Source organism: Anser cygnoides, chromosome 18 (genome assembly GCF_040182565.1).
Source record: "Anser cygnoides isolate HZ-2024a breed goose chromosome 18, Taihu_goose_T2T_genome, whole genome shotgun sequence".
NCBI lineage: Eukaryota > Metazoa > Chordata > Aves > Anseriformes > Anatidae > Anser > Anser cygnoides.
The window spans coordinates 10,079,936-10,099,375 of NC_089890.1; the positions used below are offsets into that span (position 1 = coordinate 10,079,936).

Below are 19,440 nucleotides of genomic sequence, written 5' to 3' on the forward strand. Positions count from 1 at the left end.
GTCGTAACTATAGCTAATATCCAGCATCACATTCACTGAGTTGAAAAGAAAGAGGCCTTAAATAGGCTGGCATATCAGAGGTAAGTTACGAAATAATTGTAAATTAATAATGATACTCACTTTCTGCGCAGTATTTGCTTGCTGCTCTCAAGGGAAAGGCATTCTCTTACTTCAGAAGCCTGATTTGTTTGAGCCAAACAGCTGCACTGGTGCTATTACAGTATGTAAGAAACCCTAAAACCAAGAAAAGACTTTAGGGAATAGAGTTCTGTCATCCTTACTATCTCAAATTGTACACAAGTACCTAATAACAGAAGTAGAGCAAAATGATGGAAGAGTAATTAAACAATGTGGGAGAAGCTCTCGCTCTGTGTCTCTGTCCTGGCACTTAGGGCTCTATGTGATGCCCCACTGGAGTTTTTTTCCAGTGACTGCAGGCTGCTGAGGTAGGTCTTATGACACTGAATTGACCCTTTAAAAAAAAAAAAACTTTGAAAAAAAAAAAAGGCTTATTGCCAGATTCTAAAGCTGTGTCTTTTGCCTTTATCTGATGAAAATCTTAGGAGAGTGATTTCTGTGTGATGGGGCATAATTCAGGGTAAATAAGTGGTCTAAAATAGCTGTTTTTTAATGACTCAAAAACTATGCATTTCAACATTTGTACCTAATAAACGTAGATGGAATTTTGTTTTACTTGTTGACCACTGTTTTTTTCGTTGCTTGTTTTTCACTCTCGCTCTGCACTCATGGGTTTCTTTCTGATCTTTATCTCGGCTTCCTCATGTTTTTATGGTTTTTGTTGCTCCCATTAATCATATACAATATCTTTACTTTCAGTTTTATTCTACATTTTTTCCATCCTTTAAAGGTTTAAATGTCTGTAATATAAACTGTCTAAGTATCGGGGCCCTTGCATTCATCCAAAAGGCCAATTTTCAGGCTTGGTGTGCATTATCTGAGGTGTCTTCTGAGAACTACAATGGCTCCTGTAAATCTTACTGCAATTTCTGAAGTCTACAGTTTCAGTTTTTGCCATTGACTTGGGCGTAGCGAAGAGAGGTATGTAAAGATCGCTGTGTATGATGGAGGAGTTCAACCCTTCCATCACAACGCTCTTTTCAATGAAGACTTCTGGTAGTATTGCCTCAAATAGGAAAGAACAGTAGCAGAGGGAATAGTGAAGTTTATAGAAAAGAATTACAATGATTATTCTATAAACAGGTATGTAATCTTTACCCTCCAGTTCTGTAGCAAGCCTCGTCTTTTCATGTCATCGGTTTAAGCAGGTTCCTTTGCCAAGCTAAATTTGAAGACGGAGCTGACAGTTCACACCCTGGCAAGATCATTTCTTGTATAATCTGGGAGGCTGCAGCAGAAATATTTCCCGAAGTTACAGAGCCAGAGTGGTGCTGAATTCCAGTCCAGAGGAGTAACTGAAGTGCTGTAAAATAACTCCTGAACTTTCAAAGCTGGTGCTTGTTTTATTATAATGTTTTCACTTAGAATTTTTTAACCTCTTAAGTTGTGGGTTTATTTACCTATTTATTTATTTTTATTCATTGCTTGGTTACTGGTGGCTTTTGACGATGCACATGTGATACAAAGCAGGCCAAGAAAACTTTTGGGCTGGGTCATAGATAATTTTGTATCTTTCAGGCTGATGACTGACAACCGGAGTAGTTGCACAAGATTTGTTTTCTTTCTTAAACAGTATGGCCAGATCCTAGATACGCACTGGTTACAGGAGTAATTTTCTGATTTCTAGGGAATTAGAGGTAATCCAAGCGTGAAGGAGGCTTAGAGAAGTTAGAGGAGATGATCCAGAAGCTTGCGTTCTGCCCTCCTTGTGATTGTTCTCGTGCTGCTCCGAGTTCAGTGGGAGCTGATTCAGATCTCCAGAACAAAGGAAGGGGCTTTATTTCCCACACCCTCCCCTTGTCGCCCTGCTTAGTTTTCTGCTGGCCTTGTGCTCTGAGTTGGCTCATCGGGAGGTTAGGCAAGTGTCAGAGAGTGCTCGAGGGAAGAGATGATATTGTATACTCTTGAAAGGGAGTGTGATCATCCCTTTACTGCTAGAGCTCAGCCTTGGAGACGGGACATCGTTGTACTTTCTTAACATGCCTTTTTCAGTGGTGGACCTTAATATGAGCATCTATAAAGATACTCAGTTGGAAGTTCTGATGTTTGTATGAAGTATGGTTTATTATTGTGTTGTTATGGAAGTTGGTTAGAGGGTGTTCTTTAATTCATGCGTTTTGCGTTATTGGCAAGAGCGCTTTTGGGCTTGAATGGTGAGCTCCAAACTCCCGATGTTGCTGTTTGTTGAGAGCGCCTTTGTGATGCGCAGGTCTTGTTCCTGCGGTAGGGAGTGCAAAGATGCTCCTCTGAAGTGTGCAAACCCCCCTTTATATAATATTTATCTCTCTAGAGCAGTGCCATAATAAATATCAATTATGCTTAGGCAGAATAAGCCTACAAGCTTGAAAGGAACTTTCTGGATTTTGGAAATTGTGCTACCTCATCAAGTACATCTTATATTTATTTGTAAGTTGCGTACAGTGGTGTGTGTACATCTGTATGCTATGTGTATGTCAATATTTTGATCTATATTTTAATTTGCATGGTGGTAGAGAAAAGAGGGTCTTTTGAGCCACGCTATTATTTAAGATTGGGATATGACTATTGTTACTTGATGTGTTCCCTAAGAAAAAAAATACACTTTCACAGTATTTTGCCATCTGTTTCTCAGACTACAGAGAGCAGCCATGAAGAACAGCCATTAGCTGTTCGTGCATGATGCTGCACCCAGGTGTTCTACACATGGTCCTTCCGCGAGTTCCCCGGAGCAGCCTCCGACCATCGCCATGGCCATGCTGTAGCACTTGGGTGCTGTTGGCTCAGGAGAGGCTTCCCACCTTATTTTCATGAATTACTCGCTGTGAAGAATGAACAAATATACTTTCTGTGCCTTGCTGGGCTGGTACGGTGACAAGCAAGTGACTTGCAGTTATTAAGAGCCCTGTGGCACTTGCTTTTTGCATAGGGCAGCTGTACTTTGTGGTAGCACCCGCACAGGATATAAAGTAGAATCTGTAGCGACAGTCTGTGGCAGGTTATTGGGTATTACGTGTATAAAAGATTATATTCTGGACTGGTAGATGAGCGCTTTCCTTGTGAATTTCACACCCTGAGAGCAGTGCACTTTAATATTTTATTGCGCTGTTAGTTTAAATACCCCGAGCATACAGCATCAGGAAAATAAACTAAAAACCTATTACTGCTTCTCACTTCTGAGCTCTGACTTGTCAAAGTGCTGCAAGCTGAGTTGTTGTATCTAGTTAACACGTGCTCTAATTTCCGGTGTAATTGACACTTTCTGCTTCCATGTTTTTCCTACCAATTAAGTAGAAACTGCCTTGGAAATGGGTTTTCACGGTCAAGCAGTGGCTGCGCTCAGTTTGTGAATGACCGAGTCCAAATACTAAATAGCAAGTACACTCAGCGTCGTTTTTTCCTTGGGAACTTTTAATGAAAGGAAGAGAAATCGTGTTGAAAAAAAATAGTTAATAAGGAACAATATACATAAAAAACCCATTATTTTTAAGAAGGTACATCTTGCACAGGTTACTTTGACATTAATGTTCAGTACTAGTGCAGCCTGCCAAGTTGTGGTCCCTTTGTTAGTTCTTGGAGGTTCACTGCCTGATGAGGAAGAGGTGCAACTTTATGTGTGAAAAAGGCTATGTATGACAAAATAAATTCGTGAACATATATTTAGGTAACATGTTCTGTATCAGCGATGTGACGGCATATACAAGAATTGGAATATGAAATATATTGAAGGGGATACGTGGTCTGTTTTAACTGCAGAAAAATTCTACTTCCTTGGGAAACATGAAATCGTGTCTTAGGAAATCATGATAGTTGCCAATTGGGTAAGAAAGTTTCTTTGTGATAAAATATGATTTGTGAGATGGTGTATTCCAAAGAGTATTCATTGCATTTTGATTTCACAGTCCATTAAAGTTTTTTTAAATGTTGTCAAACGTAATTTCCACAAAACATAAAACTTCTGTTTTATGGCTTATGAATGAGAGTCAGTTTCTGGGACTTATTCCTTATTGCCATTGTTGCAGAAAGTTTTATCTCTCTGTATTTTACCATTTGCTTCATTGTTTGCCTTGATCTGAGATCGTACTAAGTTGTCAGGATAGTGGTCCTACTTCCAAAGAAGAGGTTTCAGATGTCTCCAAGAATCAATGATATTGTTCCCTGTTATAATTTGGCTTTACATAATTACCAATTCCAAGCTGAGCATCGTGCGTACAGTATGTGGTTGTTGCTGAGAAATTGTCTTGTTTTTTGCACGCACCGATTTGCTGTATAAGAAGGGAAAAAATGACTAAGGGGAAAGTCAAGAGAGTATTTATTAATATGATTTGGATTTGAATAGGATCATAAAAATTTTTTAGTGACTACAGGTGTAAAATGCTTCTGTAAATGTAAAGCTATTTTTTTCCTGTTCATGTCAGCAGGCTAAAAGCTAAAACCTGTTCCTCTTCCCCTGCTGGAGTCAGTTCCCGATGACAGGCACCTGACTGCCTCGGGTTCCTGTAGGAGCACTCGCAGACGTGGCCAGCCTCTCGCCTAGGACTACACTTCCCTTTGAATCGGTGGTCCCACGTGGCCCTGTGCTTCGCTGCTGATGTGCCACTAAGACAGCCTTGTCTTTTCTTTCTCTTTAGTCTGGAAAAAAAAGAGGTCAGAGATGACTGAGCTTGGTCTTTTACTGCTGAGGAAGAGGTCAGCAGTGTAGGATGCGGACCTCATTAATGAGCAGTTAATATTCCATATTTTATTCAGAACCAGGATATAAACAATTCTTTATTTATAAATTGATTTTTGTGGAGCGCCTTTTTTGCACGAAGGATTGTTCTTTCATTGGAAAGCGTAGCAATAGCCTAGGGTGAATGTACAAGTAGCTCTTGTAACACAGAAAGTGTTGTCTTGGCTGATTTTAAAACCACAAAAAAAAAAGCCTGTTTTGAATCTGGTTGTTTAGAAACAGCTGTGACAGAGCTCTAAGCCTTCAAAGGCTATCCAGGTTGTTTTGTAGTAAAACAAGTCATGTGGTTTGTTTTCTTTTTTTTTGGAAAAAGATTTAATATAAAAAAAAAGCTTCTTTAACTGTAGAAGCAACGTATTAACCGTGTTATTCTAGAGTCTTTGGTGTGCAAAACATTTCATTTTTCATTACTGTTGTCGCCGTTCACATATTCCATTATTTAGGGAGGTTATTGAAAAATTGATGGTATGTTGGTACCAGAGAGACATCGTGTAGGCTGCAGTGTTGATTTATGGCACATGGAACACAGTTCAGTGCTTCAGTTTCCTGCTGGGGAGCGGCACTTTGTCACTGTCCCTGAAGAAAAATCATACCAGTGAAATCCCCTGTGTTTCCCCCAAGTTGAGCGATGCATACTTTTCCTTCAAAAATGATTATGAATTATTCACCTTTTATTGTGCTGGAGTGTGCACATGGTGATCAGAATCTTGTTCATAATACAAAGTTTTTCACCATGTTCAGGGGTTAGTTTAATTATGTAGCGGAGTTGCGCAGCAGCTTTTATCTGCTTCCCCCCGCCTCACGGCGTGCCTGCCAAGCCTGTGTGGGCTAGCGAAGGTTTTACCCCACGTTTCCTGGCATATATAGATATCTCAACATGAGTCTTGGTCCTAAATGTTGTTTTTTTTTTTCACTTTAATATGTTATAAGTAAAATATAATATATTTTCTATATTATATTTATGTTATATATACTTTAATATATTAAAGGAAAAATATATTTTGTCTTAAATATATTATAATATATTATAATCCTGTATAAGGTTGTGCTTGAGGAAGTATAGTACTTCTAAACTTAAAGAGATGCATTTTCCACACAAGTTTTTGGAAATCATAGGCACCTACAAGGTTTTATTTTCCAACTGGTTCTCTGTTGTGAAGATATGCTATGAGATGCCTCAGTGAAAAATCTCGTAAAGCAGATCATGCGGTAGCGATACAGTTTTCCTATTGAGGACAACTTTCTCTTGGGAGGTGCGTAGAGGAAAGACTCCATGATACAGACCACCTGGTGAGAAAATGAAAAGCCTTGATGATCTTTCATCATAGCTCTGAGAGACATGTAAAATGTCAGAGTAAATGTGGGACTTGCTGAGTATTCATCAACTTGAGTGATTTTATTTTAATTTTGAAATCATGGCTATCTGTGCAAGCTTGTATTCTTAAAATCACTTTCCTTCTAACTACTTTTGCTTTAAATAGATGCTCTCCTGTTTTATGCACTTAATTTGCGTTTTGCTGTAACAGATGGAAAGGGTTAGCAGTCAAATACACATTAGAAAATCTTCCTCATCAGCTGAAAAGGAGAGGTTCTGAAAAAAGTGAGGAATATGTGTTTTCTTCTGGAAGTGGTACTTAGATGCGCGTGCATTCTGGTCTCATTCCTTATTTTTATTTCAGGACTTTCTAAGCTCTTTCTACATTGAAATTCCTCTCTGTATTGGCTCGTCTGTGTGTTCCTTAAAACAAAGAAATTGAAGTCTCTGAATATATTACATTCCCTGTTTTCTTTAATTCTTGGTTTTACAGTTTACAATGTTCTCTTTCTCCTGGCAGTTTAAAAATGCTTTTTTTCCCCCCGTATTTTCTGTTCTGCAGTTATGGCACATTTCATTACAGAGCCTCCATGACACTTTGAGAAAGGAAATCAGACAGAAATTGATCAGTCGTCTGTAAACGAAAAATGGTTAAAAAGGATACTTCTTTGTGTAGCTGTTTGTAGCCCCACAATGATAAGCCAGGGAAATGTGCAGTAGAAAGGGCACAATGGCCTCTCCTGGACAAGATTAACATCTTTTTGTGGCCTGTGTCCATTACAATTCTGCATTAAGTAAGTTTACTTTTAGCATATAAAGAAAAGGTTACCTGTGCGTGTGCTTGTATGTGCATCTGGTATTTTTCTCCAGTTACCTATTAACAGTGGGAAATTAACATTCTGTTCCAAAAGTAGATTTTATTTCACAAGTGAAATATTTTGAGCACAGATATTTTACCGTTCTCTTTCAATTTGAAGTTGGTTTTTTTTGTTTTTTTTTTTTGGGGGGGGGGGGTGAATAGATAAGTTAGTATTTTGTATCAACTTAAATCATTCAAAAGAATGAATTTTAAATACCTCCTTGTATTGTGTTAGGTACCTCCCATAAACATGAAGAAGTTTCTGTGAATCAGTCTGTTGCTTAACCTTTCATGAAAATCTAATTGAGTGCAAACAACTGCTTAAATAATTCAATGGGCTATGTTATTCTTGGCTGGCGTAGTCCCAGCCTGGTGCAATGCAAATGACAGGGTGTCGTGCAAAGTTGATTTTTTTCTTGGTGATGAATGTGATTAGGAGTAAAATCACAGTTGAAAAAGCACACGAGGTGATTAAGAAGAAGAAAATGGAGAAGAGATAAGATATAAATTAGCTCTGACAATTTAGTAAATCACTTGTAACTAAAAGGTGCATACTCTTAGAGTCCTTTTGAAAACATAATATTTTTGGTGGCGTTCATGAACATTGTTGGGTTTGGTTGTGGTCTCTGAGACATTCTTATTAAAGGACATTATGCTTTTTATAGTGCTCTTTTTTATTAGTTCAAGAATGCTATTTCATGATTTATTTGATAGATTTGAATAATGGTCATCAGAGTTTATCAGTTACTTGACCCAAATATTTTCCTTCCTGTTCCTCGAAGGAAACTCAGCTTTTTCCTTTTACCCAAATCCTTCCAGGCAATTAGCTGGCTCTTTGTCCCTTTAATCTTCTATTCCCATTTCATTACTGTTTGCTTTCTTCCTTCTGCCATTTCCTTTGTGTTCACTTTTAACCTCAAATGACTTTTTTTTTTCTTTTAAATATAGAAATAGAGTTAAACTGCTGATCCCATGCCACTGCAATGACCTTGTCAACTGTTGCTTTCTCCAAACTGAAGGCTTCCTACAGTCCTGGAGGTCAGCTGCATGGAGGATTCTGGGACACTTAGTACGAGGCGTGACAACCTTGTAGTTCAGAGAGCCTTTGAGTAAATTCTACTACTTCCGTACTTTTCCAGAATGTCGCTGGTTCTTGAAGAAGTATTTTTAATAGGAGCCTGTAATACTACCATGGAAGTGATGTGAAAAAAGTGGGTGGAGTCTGGCAAAATACGTTCTCCAGGGCTACTTTGAAATGACATGAATTTAAGGCCACTAGTGTTTAAGCAACATGCTAAATACATTTATTTAATGGCTGAATATATTTTGGGATTATCACTAATACAGAAGTGGCTTAATTCTTTCAAATAGAAGTAGAACATTCAAGCAGGTAATTAACCATCACGCTGAGCAGACTGGAGCTTTGCGACCAGGGGGAGAGTGGGTTGAAGAAAAAATTGCAGCTGTAGGCAACCGGCTGACTCAGCAAGCTGCCTCCTCCTGAAGGCTTATTAAAGGTAATGCAATACCTGTGGAATTAGATACATTATAAAAACATCTGTGCCTTGAGATCATCAGAGGATTACTTCTGTGGAAAATATGATGTTCTTTATCCTAATAACTTAAATTCACAGAAGGATCTGTCAGTCTATAGATTTATATATTTTTTAAATATATATATGTGTATATTTTTTTCCCCCACTGGAAGGAAGAGAGGAGGCAGCTGATGCAGATGCAAAGTGAATTGTCTGGTGATATATAAAGCAACCTGTACGGTTTACTTGCAGAAAGCCCAAATGGTGGGAAACATTTTGTAGTAAAATGAGAAAACTGTGTTTCTTTCTGACATCCTTTCTGAATGTAAGTTTTCCATATGTGTAGAGTAAACAAGGCCTTTTATTTATTTGGTTTTGACACCTGTTATTTTTCTGTCAAGGCACAAGTGCTTTATTGAAGGAAAAATATTTCATATGCACTCAGTGTATAAATTTGGTGTCTACACTGTCTCCTCTGCTCCGCTGCCTCTTCCTGTTGCTTAGATAAATTAAAAAGCACTGAAGGACTGAGTTATCCAATGTCTTGAAGTAGAACAAAGATTGAGATAAGTAGAAGATGGTGAGAGGAAAAGATACAGAATTTACTGTCTTCTGTTGTCAAGAAGGTATAAATTACATCTGGCATAGAACTTAAAGAAAATATATTTACAAGGCTTGGCACACTGCTGGTGAGGTCTGCCGAAATAGTACGTTTTTAAAAAGCCTTTAATATTAATAAGAAGTTTTAGTGTTAGATTTTTGGAGTACCATCTCTACATTGTTCAGCTTATTTTGGTTCCTGAATGACAGTGTCCACCAGTTGCAGATATGCATCTCCTATGGTCTATTTAGTGATGTATTTTGTCTTTTATAATGTGTTACTGAAATTGAAATGCTGGTAACACATTGTGTTGTATAGTATGGAAAGGTATAAGAACTTAGTAATGTATGTTAAAATTTAAAATACGAAGGGATACCTGTTTCATTTTGATTAGTTTATTGGATTATTACTCGGATGAAAGTGCAAAAAACACTGGTTTTAAAGTTAGAACAACATCCATGGGAAAAAGTTGTTTTGTTTTATTTAAATGAATAGGTTTTAGTTTAGTTGCCTTTGGATAAAATTTCCTTATTCTGATTTTTGTGGTTGATTTCGTGTACATGTGGATTTTATGGCCCTTTTCATGGTGTAAGACTGACAAGTCTGGAAGAGCACAATTCAGTTTGACGGGTTCTCTTGGCTCTCTGAATCTGTCATTGCCAAATTGTTCATCCTGTATGCATGGAGCAGTGCAGCTGGGTATGGGTCCGTACATCTGCAGTTTCTTAAAATGTTCTTGCTACTGCGAAGTTAAAAGTGAATAAATCTGCAAGACTTTCTAGAAAAAGAAACCATTTAGTGGTCCTGAGAAAAACTGTAATTTCTGTAGTCTGTCTAGTAGGTAGGTAACATGATGTATTTCAGTTTTTGTAGATGTAAAACTATGTTCTTCTCCATCTGCCAGGGCTTGGGGGAATCCCTTTATTCTGGGTTTGAAATCCCTAATCTTCCTGTTTGTAGGGTACTAGTTTAGCCTAGGTATCTTTTGGAAGCACCTTCTGTAGTCGGTTGTAGGTGTTCAACAGGGAATGGCCCGGGTCAGTCTTTTCTATTCGTTGTTTCTCCAGACACCTCAGGTGTTACAAAACATAGCTGGAAATGGTTCTAGGATGCGTATGTCTATATTACATTAAAACAGACAAATACAATATACTTTTGAAATTAAAGGGAAAATGTTTGTAGTATGAGATTTTAGGTGCTTCTAAAACTGCCACCTTTTCCCCTCACGCCGTTTCAGGTAAATGTAGGATTTTGGTGTCTGTGTACAGAATGTGCCTTAGTGGACTGAGACTGAAAAGATGATGCAAGAGTACGTCATCGTAGCAGCAGTGCGCCTTTGTGTGTCACTTACACGCGTTGGTGGATTGAAGAGTAACCCTGCTTTCTGCAGGCGACTGCCCTGTTAGTCCCAAGCGTATCGAAGCCCCTTCAGCTCTAGCAAAGCTGAGCCTAGTGCAGTAAGTCCTGTCGCTCAGCCTCAGCGTTGGACAGGGATGTCTGCTTTCTGCTTCTGAAGTTTTCTGCTGACTGCGTGTAGAACTTCTGTTTGACCCTTCAGACACATTTCCAGCCCACTGGAGACACACTTTGATTTGAAGCAGTGCTTATTCAAAAAGAAAATTCTAGTAGCAAACACACGAAGAGTTCTGCATGGGAAAAGGCTTTTAGATCAATGTTAGTCCCTCGAGAATCCCTGACTTTTTGCACTAACAGTGGTGCCAATACTGTGATTTTTATTAAGAAAAAACTAACGGCTGTTTCATTGCTCTCCTCAGCTACCCTTTATATCCAAATAACGATGAAAATGTTAAGGATCCTTAACAGTTGAAAAGTGAATTTCATATCATTAAAAAGTATTACATACAAACGAGATGAAAAAACACTTAAGTTTAGAGAAGGTGTTGGTTTTTTTGGTGTGTAATGGCAGACTTCTAAGAGGGTTACCAGAAATTTGTGTAACTTTTGTGCACCTTCAAATACCGTTTGTTCAGTTGTCGTTATATAAACGTATGGGGAACAAGACAGCACACACTTTTAAAGATGCATGAGAATATGCAATACAATTGTAACTGATAGTTGTTATTAAAGAGTTAATAGTTGTTAAACTAGCTAATAAAGCCAGACTTATTTTATTCTCTCAGGGGCTACTTGGGTCACGAGTGGCTTCATTATCCTTCTATTCCCCCTGTACTGCTCTTGAATATTTTATCATATTTTGAACTGTCCCGTAGCTTCCCCGAGCACTTCTTGATGGAGGGATTATTCCCGTAATCCCTTTTTACTCTACTAGGAAGGAGCAGTCCATTCATTATGTTAAACAATGCTAAAATATTTAAGGAATAATATATGTAAAGAAAGTTAACAAGTGCTTGTAGCAGGACAAGAGCTAGGGAACTGTAAATCAAAATAAGTAGCTCATCATGTCGTCGTGTTTTCCATGAGACCCTCCCTCATCGCAGGTATTTGCTACTTCAGAAATCCCCGTCAGTGGTAAGGAATGCTGCAGAAAAAGTGCATTTCCAGATTACGCTGCAGCGGTGTGATGGCTGCAAGTTAACTTCTCAACTTCTTTAAGATGCTGGAAATTACAATGAACTTGCCTTAGGGTAAAATACATTAAAACAAATCTTTGGTCTTGTTTCGTGACGTGGGAAACCTCTAATGCAATTTTTGGCACTGTATAAAACAAAGCAGCAAATGAAAAGGAGCAAAGCTTTTCCTTCATGGACACAGGATGAGAGGATTTAGTTTAGGAGTACAACATAATGGCAAGAGATGTTAAAACTTTTCCTCCATTCCCAAACTCCAAGAGTGTTTCAAAAGATGCCTAAAAAAGGGGGAGGATGCTGACAAAGATGAACAGTAAATCTAAATACTGAGCTCGTTGATTGTACCGATCATAGCTTACAGGTGTCTTTAAGTAGAAGAAAGGAAAAAAGGGCAAAAAGCTATCGAAGTAAACATCCTTCAGTGCATGGGAAGATGAGAGATTCTACCTAACAAGATTTTCTGCTCTCTTGGAGGAAGACTGTTTGTTAATAAACCATTCGAGAATCCATTTTTAGGGGATTTAATAAAATATACGCAGACTGCCTTCCACTGCAGAAACTATTATTCCCTTGGGTAGAAGAAGTGACTGACTGTGGGCATTAATGGTTGCTTCTTGTGATTCCTGGCATTATATCTTGCTCCCATTTGCACTTTTTCAACCTGAAGTGAAATAATTTTTATGAGAATCTTGCATTTGATTCATAGCTCTTATGAGGCACGTATATGTTTTATATTTTATTTATTTGTATTCAGTCACATCCGTAATTCTGGTGCCTTTAGTGTCTCTTGTGTGCGTATTGTGTGTATTTGCACATATTTTTCTGTGTACAAGGAAGTTTCCATCTCCAGGAAGCTCCATTAAGTAGGAGAGGTAATAGCTTTCGTATGAATTAAATGAATTGTTCCATTCTTGCCAAGGATTTTCATGAATAATTTGCATGTTTTCATCCAAAAAAAGTAGATTTTTTTTTTTTATTGTGATGGTTTCTGTCAATTAAACAAGAAACCTCTGAACCTCTTCTGGTCTGATAGATACTTGCCTGCAGGGGCTGGGCAGCCCACAAAAGAGAAAAGATGTTTTCTTAACAATCTGGAGGAAGGTTTCCTGCTGCCGTCTTTCCAAAGATGAATGGAAGTTATCCTGCTTTAAACTGTGAGAGAAATACAGGGGAATTGAGGGATTAAGTAATTTTTGTAAGGAATCTTGCCCTTTCTGAGACGATCCAACAGGCTTGGTTCACTTCATTATGAAACCATTTTTCTGATAAGAATGCTTCATGAGTTGTGCTCGTAAAATTTCAATTCAGTTATACCTAAACGTGTCCTGTCTCTACCATCTTACCAGCCTCCTTTTGCCACGCATGGTAAGCAGAGGCAGAAGTGAATTTAGCACAGCTTGTCAGGTGGATGCCCGGACAAGCATTACGTTCATAGAAGGAAGAATGAAGTCTGAAAAGTTGACAGTATTACAGTCAGGGGCAGCTCTAACAGATCTTAAATGGAGGTACTTAGAGGAATAATTTGATTCTCTTCTTTACCAGAATTATCTCCATATCATGGCCAAGAACGGAAATCTCAGTGGCAGGCTGTGGATGGCCAGATGCACAGTAATTGCTTGGTCATAATATTATGGCCCTTTATATAAAAAGAGATTATAGACAGGATCCTGCCAGGAAATGACAGAGCTGGTAGAAAAGGGGACAAACGCTAGGACAGATACTTTTGGAAGAAGTGATTTCTTCCCCTGTAACATGTGTAGGAGGCTGTTACTGCTGGTCACCGCTTGGTCTTTCTGTGGCTGCTGGAGAGCGGTGCCTTGCCAGCAGTAAGCAATCATAACTGTCTGGTTAGAAATGGGGACACAGCTAGTCAAAGTACAAAAAGTGTCACAGTATTTGGCCCCTCTGACATGCATGTTCTTCAAGAGGGACCGATCCAAATACTTTATGTCAGAGAATAAATTCAGATCTTTGGTGTTAAGAAGATGAAATATGCAACTGTTCCCTTATTAACAGAGTAATTTTGCAACAGTCTAACCATACAAGATCCTTGGATTTTGGCTGGAGTGCATCAAAAAGGTGAGTGGGCCAGGAGCTAAGGGATGCTGTGGCTCCTTAAGCACTGTACTGGGACTAGCGCAGGTTCCAGCTGGAGCAGTTTGTGTAGCCTGAAGCAAAATAGTAAGAAAGTCTTCAGTGAGCGGAGTTGAGGGAAGTACAGACAAATTAAGAGCATAGCCCATGATACAGAAACTGAGAATGTAAAATCTTCCGTACATACGGATCTTGGTAACTCTACTGCACAGTATTAGTGACACTAATGATCACTGAACAGTAAAATGAGTGAAATATTTACCTTCTGTCCACTGAACCAGATCACCTCAGTTCATTCTAAAATGTGTTGGTTGCATTTCATTGGTCTTGAGGGCATTGCTGTGCACCATCGAGCAAGTATGTTAGGTAAAGGAATGACTTTTGCTCCTTATCTTGATAAAATCCATTGTAAAAACTGATGAGAAAAGGGCATGTGATGACAGCTAACTGCAAATGGCCCCCACCCATCTCACTTCAGTTTTCATGGTCGTTTCAGACTTTGGTAATTTAGGTTTTTATAATGCAATACATATTTTTCATTATGTTCACGCTAAATGTGGAACAAACTTATTTGCTTACAGCATTTGAACATGTACTGATTTGAACTAAAATATGCGCGGTTCAGAATCTGGCAGATACAACAAAACTGGCAGGCCCTTCAAGAAGCAGAGGAGGCTGTTGACAAATGCTACATCGATACCTCCTCCCCTAACTTATCTATGCAAATTTTAAAGGATTGAAATATTGTGCAAATTTAAGATGCAAATGTTTGTTTTAAATGAATTCAGAATTCAGTATGTGGTGAAACTTGTATTGATAAATACAAAAAAATGAATAATTGCACTGAAATAGCTGTCTTTGCATGCTTTATTTGAACAGTGCAAGTGATCGACCTTTTATTTCAGCTCTTCTGGATTTTTCTGTTTTCAGCTTTTGGACAAATTAAAAGATCGCTGGATGCATACTGGCTTATGGAGAAACCTGGAGCTGGTTAAAACAGTCATTGCAGAGCCTCAAGGAGGAGCAAAGAGTGACTTTGACGAATTGCTGAAAATATACTATGATGCAATCAAATGTAAAGGAGAAAAAGGTACTTTCTTCCCACATGTATTTGTTGATACTGACTCTTTAGGTTAAAAACAAAAAGTGGGTTATACTTAATATGTTTAACAGAGAATAAGGAATGGATAAACAACTAAAATGAACTTCAGCTTAAAAAGTTATTGTGATAAATGAGGAAGATTAAGTGCTATCTGCATTGTTGCATGAGCATAAAGGGCATACAGAATGTTGCATAACCCTAGTAGTGGTATTGAAAAGGCAGTGAGCTGTGTAAGATGTGCATTTACATGTCCAGCAGGGTGCAGGCTGGTTTCTAAAAGAATCAGCTTCACCGTACATTCCATAGCTTTGATTTACCGACTTACATTACAGCTACTATAGGATTTCTTCTCAAAATACTTGAGTATTAGTATAGAGAATAAAGAATGATACTATGTCAAAAATAAATGGTATGGGTTTTGGAATGCACAATTGAAGGTTTAAAATTTTAAAACTTTGTAGTAGATTCATATGGTTCATGCATAATTAAGTACCACTGTATCATATGATGCAAAGTTATTTTGTTACTCGTATTCAAAGTGACAGTTTTATCAATCAAAATGAGTTAATCTCATCCTTTTAACAAAAACTCTCCAATTTTAAATTTCCCTACCTTTTCCAGACAGGTACAATGTATTATGCTATATTATGTTTATTTTTTTAAAAATGTTGCTGAAACTTTCTTCTGATATTCAGTTTATCAATGGGAATGATGTCTATCCCTCTTTGGCTTGTTCAAGATGGAGCACTCCTTATAGCTGTATGCAGAGGAAAAGTTAGTGAAGGCTTGGATTTCTGTGATGAGAATGCCCGAGCAGTTGTAACCATAGGTATTCCGTTTCCAAATGTGAAAGACCTTCAGGTAGGTTATCAATACCTAATTGAAAGAGTTGTACGTTATTTTTATGGCATGTTTAAAATACCAAATGTGCACAAAATATTTATTTGAAATGTTTACCCTTATGTAATCTTACTCCTGTCAGTCTCATTTGAATTCTTTAAGTTACCTTTTACACAGAAAGAGGAGGAACAGCACAGCATATCTTGTGGACCTAACTCTAAATAAATATATATCCTGCTAGGTAAAAGTATTGTAAATTTTTTTGACATTGCTAGTGAAGGCTATTGTGTTGTTAAAGTGCTTGTTAGCTTCATCTTCTGCCAAGCACAGTACCTGTTTCCATCTTTACTTGTCTGTTTTTATATGCAAAAGCTTATACCATTTATATAGAAATAAAGTTACTTTCTGACTCTATGGGGCATTTGGTTGTGAAAGTATAGGATAAGCCCTGGGAAAATACTATTTTAATTAAGGCATTCAGATTGATTAGAAGACTATTTCAGAAAATACATGGAAGAATAAAGATAATTGTTTCACACTCTTCATTTTCACTTTCACACACTCCGTTATTGATTGCAGTGTGTCACCTTTCTCATTCCTATTACCTTCTTCAGTGTAACTGTGTGATACTTCCCATTTACACAGAGAGTGGAAATGTAAACTTTTTCAAATCTAATGCTGCTTATCAGATTGGGATTTTGAGTCATAAAATTATGACATAACATTACCTCCTCCTGAAAACTGAGGATATTACTTTTTTTTTTTTGATAATTCACGCATCTTCTAATTTTACTGGAAAAGTATTTTTCTAGTTTTGCTTTCTACTTGCTGAAAAAAACCCCCACATTGTTAACTAGTATTTCAGATCACTGAAAATAAGCTTAGTGCATGCCACTTAGATGCTGGCAGTTGTCGGTGATAACAGCCACCATCACTGCTTTGTCTTCTTGTGTACCTTTTAGGGCTTTTTGAGACTACTTCATGAAGCTAAGAAACAAGTATCACAGAATGAATATCAGAAACAGATGGATTCTGGTTATTAATAATGCCAAATCAAACAAGAAAATAATAGGTTTGTACTTCAAAGCCCAAACTGCCTCAGCTTTGGTTTTAGAGTTGTGTTCTGGGCTTAAGTGAACAACCAAAGACTTCTTTGTTGTCTGTGGCATGTGCGTAGTTAAAGCCTTGGTAGAAAAACCCCACATCCTATGAGGACAAGTAAGGTTATGTTAGTGGTGGCTGCCCAGTGCAATGTTCTTTTACTGTTGGTGTAACTTTCTTGAGGCACTTACTCAGCCATAACATTTTTGTCCCACTAAAACATAATATGCTGTGCTTTAGTATAAAAACATTTACATTCAAAGAATATTTAGCACAGTTTCTAGAGTTAGAAATGCTTTGTTTTAGAAGTGAACACAGAAATGGTATTTTGGAAATACTTGGTCTGTAGAAGGGCTGGAACTCTTAAAATTTACTCTAAATGACTTCCAGAAAGTCAATATTCTTGTGTTCTAAATAATACAAAATAAAATTGAAAAGAATGTGTCGAGGGTGAATTGTGTTTGTAGAGGATTATGTTCCTTAAGGTTAAAATAATTGCATTCTATTTTCCTTTAGGTACAACCAAATATGTAATATAATAGGGATTTGGGCAGTATATGCCATTACTGATAACAATTCCAAAATATTAATGTTAGATTCATTTATTATTATTTTTTTTAAATTACACTGAAGAAAACCTCTGAATTTTTAAGTAAGGATAGAAACAGTAGCTGCCAAATTGCATGCAGCTAAAGGTTGGTGTGTGTATATTTAGATATGGTACTGCACAAAGCACTGCACTGATCAATTCTAGATGAGAGAAGGGCATGCACTGGTCTCTTAGCACCAGATTTGAGGAGCTGGCTGATCGTGTGGTAGTGCTCCTAGAATACTGCTAGGGGAAATTGTTCTTGTTATAAACAACTTTTTTTGCTCAACAGCTTGGATTCAAAGTGATATCCAGCTATCAGTGCTTCCCTGTAAATTGACTAATGCCCTGTTTTGTCCAAAGCTTTACATTTAGAAGATATCCTTTTTTTTTAAAAAAAAAAAAAAAGAGTAGCTTTACTACTTAAGCTCACATTGTCAGTTGGGTAAAGAAGGGTAGACAAGGAAATTACTCATTGGAAATAATTTATAAGACTATAAGGAAGATAATTGCAGTATTTTATTAAAATACATTTTTCTTTTCACTATTGTTTTCAAGGCATATTAGTAGTGCTCATCATACTAGGAATGCATGGAATACATGGATTCTCTCTTCCAAGTACAACCAACTGACTTTTTTTTAGGATGACTGATTTTAATTTAAATGTTTCTACTTGTTGACTTGTTTTTTCAACTTTTTTTTTTTTAATTCTTTTTCTTTCCTGGGGTTAAAAGAATCAGATTCTTAAATATTAGAAAATATTTTTCTGTGCTGTTTTATCCTTTTTTTTTTTTGGTAGGATTTTAGGATATGTTGAGTTCCCAAATGAAATGGTTAAAATTTATAGGCTAGTTAAGACATTCGCTTTTATGAAATAGTTGGTCAGCTAAATAAGAACATAGCTTAAATACTAAAAATTTTGAAGCTTCCAGCTTTGAAAATTTGGTCAGAGCTTGGGTTTTGAGTAGACAGAAGAAAATTCAAAATACAGTGACACAAGTCAAATTAAACCTATTTAGATATGCAACTGTAAACAGTTACATTTATTGTTTTACATAGCAATAGATGCTCAGTAGCTGTACTGGAGAAACTGGTAAGATTATTAATAATGACATCCTTTATAAATAGAAAATGCAAGTGGTTAACAATTCCCTTGAAAATCCATGAATGATGCTTCTGGGATAGGTTTGAATAACTAAAAAGTGCTCTGTATTTACATGAAAATACACTTGCATGTCTGCTTTTTAGGTTAATAAAAGTTCTCTTAAGGCTTAATGCTATAACCCCTTACTCCAGCACATAGCATTTACTTGTGTGAGTAATCCCTTTAATACTACTAGAACTATGCACAATCATAAGGGTTTATTGAATTGTACCTTTGGAGAGCAATATTTTATGCTGGCAGCTCGATGTTGGCTCATCTCCACTAATATTACTCGTCTGTGATCAACCTGCTTTCTAAATATATTTTATGATTTGTAACTTGATGCTAATACCAGTGAACTGTAATATTAGAGAACATAAATAATGCGACAGAAGAAGATGTGTAATCCCATATACATGTTATCTGATGCTAACATACTATTTATTAACTTGTTATATATTTTGAATTGTAGCATTTTGGATCCGGACATCAGTCTTCACTTGGTCAAGAAACTCATTGTCAAGTATGATGTATAATATTTTTATATGCTTGTTCTAAATATGTGCCACAACTTCTGGTATAAATGGCAAGCATCTGGTCTTTTCCAGTTGCCTCACTTAAGAATTTTAGGCATATAGTATCTTAAGCTTACTTATTCTCACGAAGAGAAGAGTCTAAAATACTTTGTCAGCATTAGGAAGAAGGAAATGATTAGGGCTCGTTAAGTGTCCTTGATAATAACAATACTGTTTTAAGGAACAGAGGCCAAAACCTTAATTCTATATTATTGAAAATGGTTTCATATTGCTGAAGAATCAAGTTGCTAAAGCAAAATATATGAAAGAAACGTTAAAGTATTGCTTAA

The 19,440-nt window shown here is 37.1% G+C and overlaps 1 protein-coding gene across 8 annotated transcripts in view; it reads left to right on the forward strand.

The window, feature by feature from the left end:
* The window catches only part of BRIP1 (BRCA1 interacting helicase 1), a 120,440-nt gene that overhangs the window by 26,324 nt on the left and 74,676 nt on the right, over positions 1–19,440 (forward strand). For all 8 annotated transcript variants that reach the window (XM_066979409.1, XM_066979411.1, XM_066979410.1 and 5 more), the window contains 2 exons: positions 14,730–14,889; positions 15,641–15,762. In XM_066979409.1, the coding sequence (XP_066835510.1) occupies positions 14,730–14,889; positions 15,641–15,762 (282 nt within the window). The remainder of the gene's footprint in view (positions 1–14,729; positions 14,890–15,640; positions 15,763–19,440) is intronic.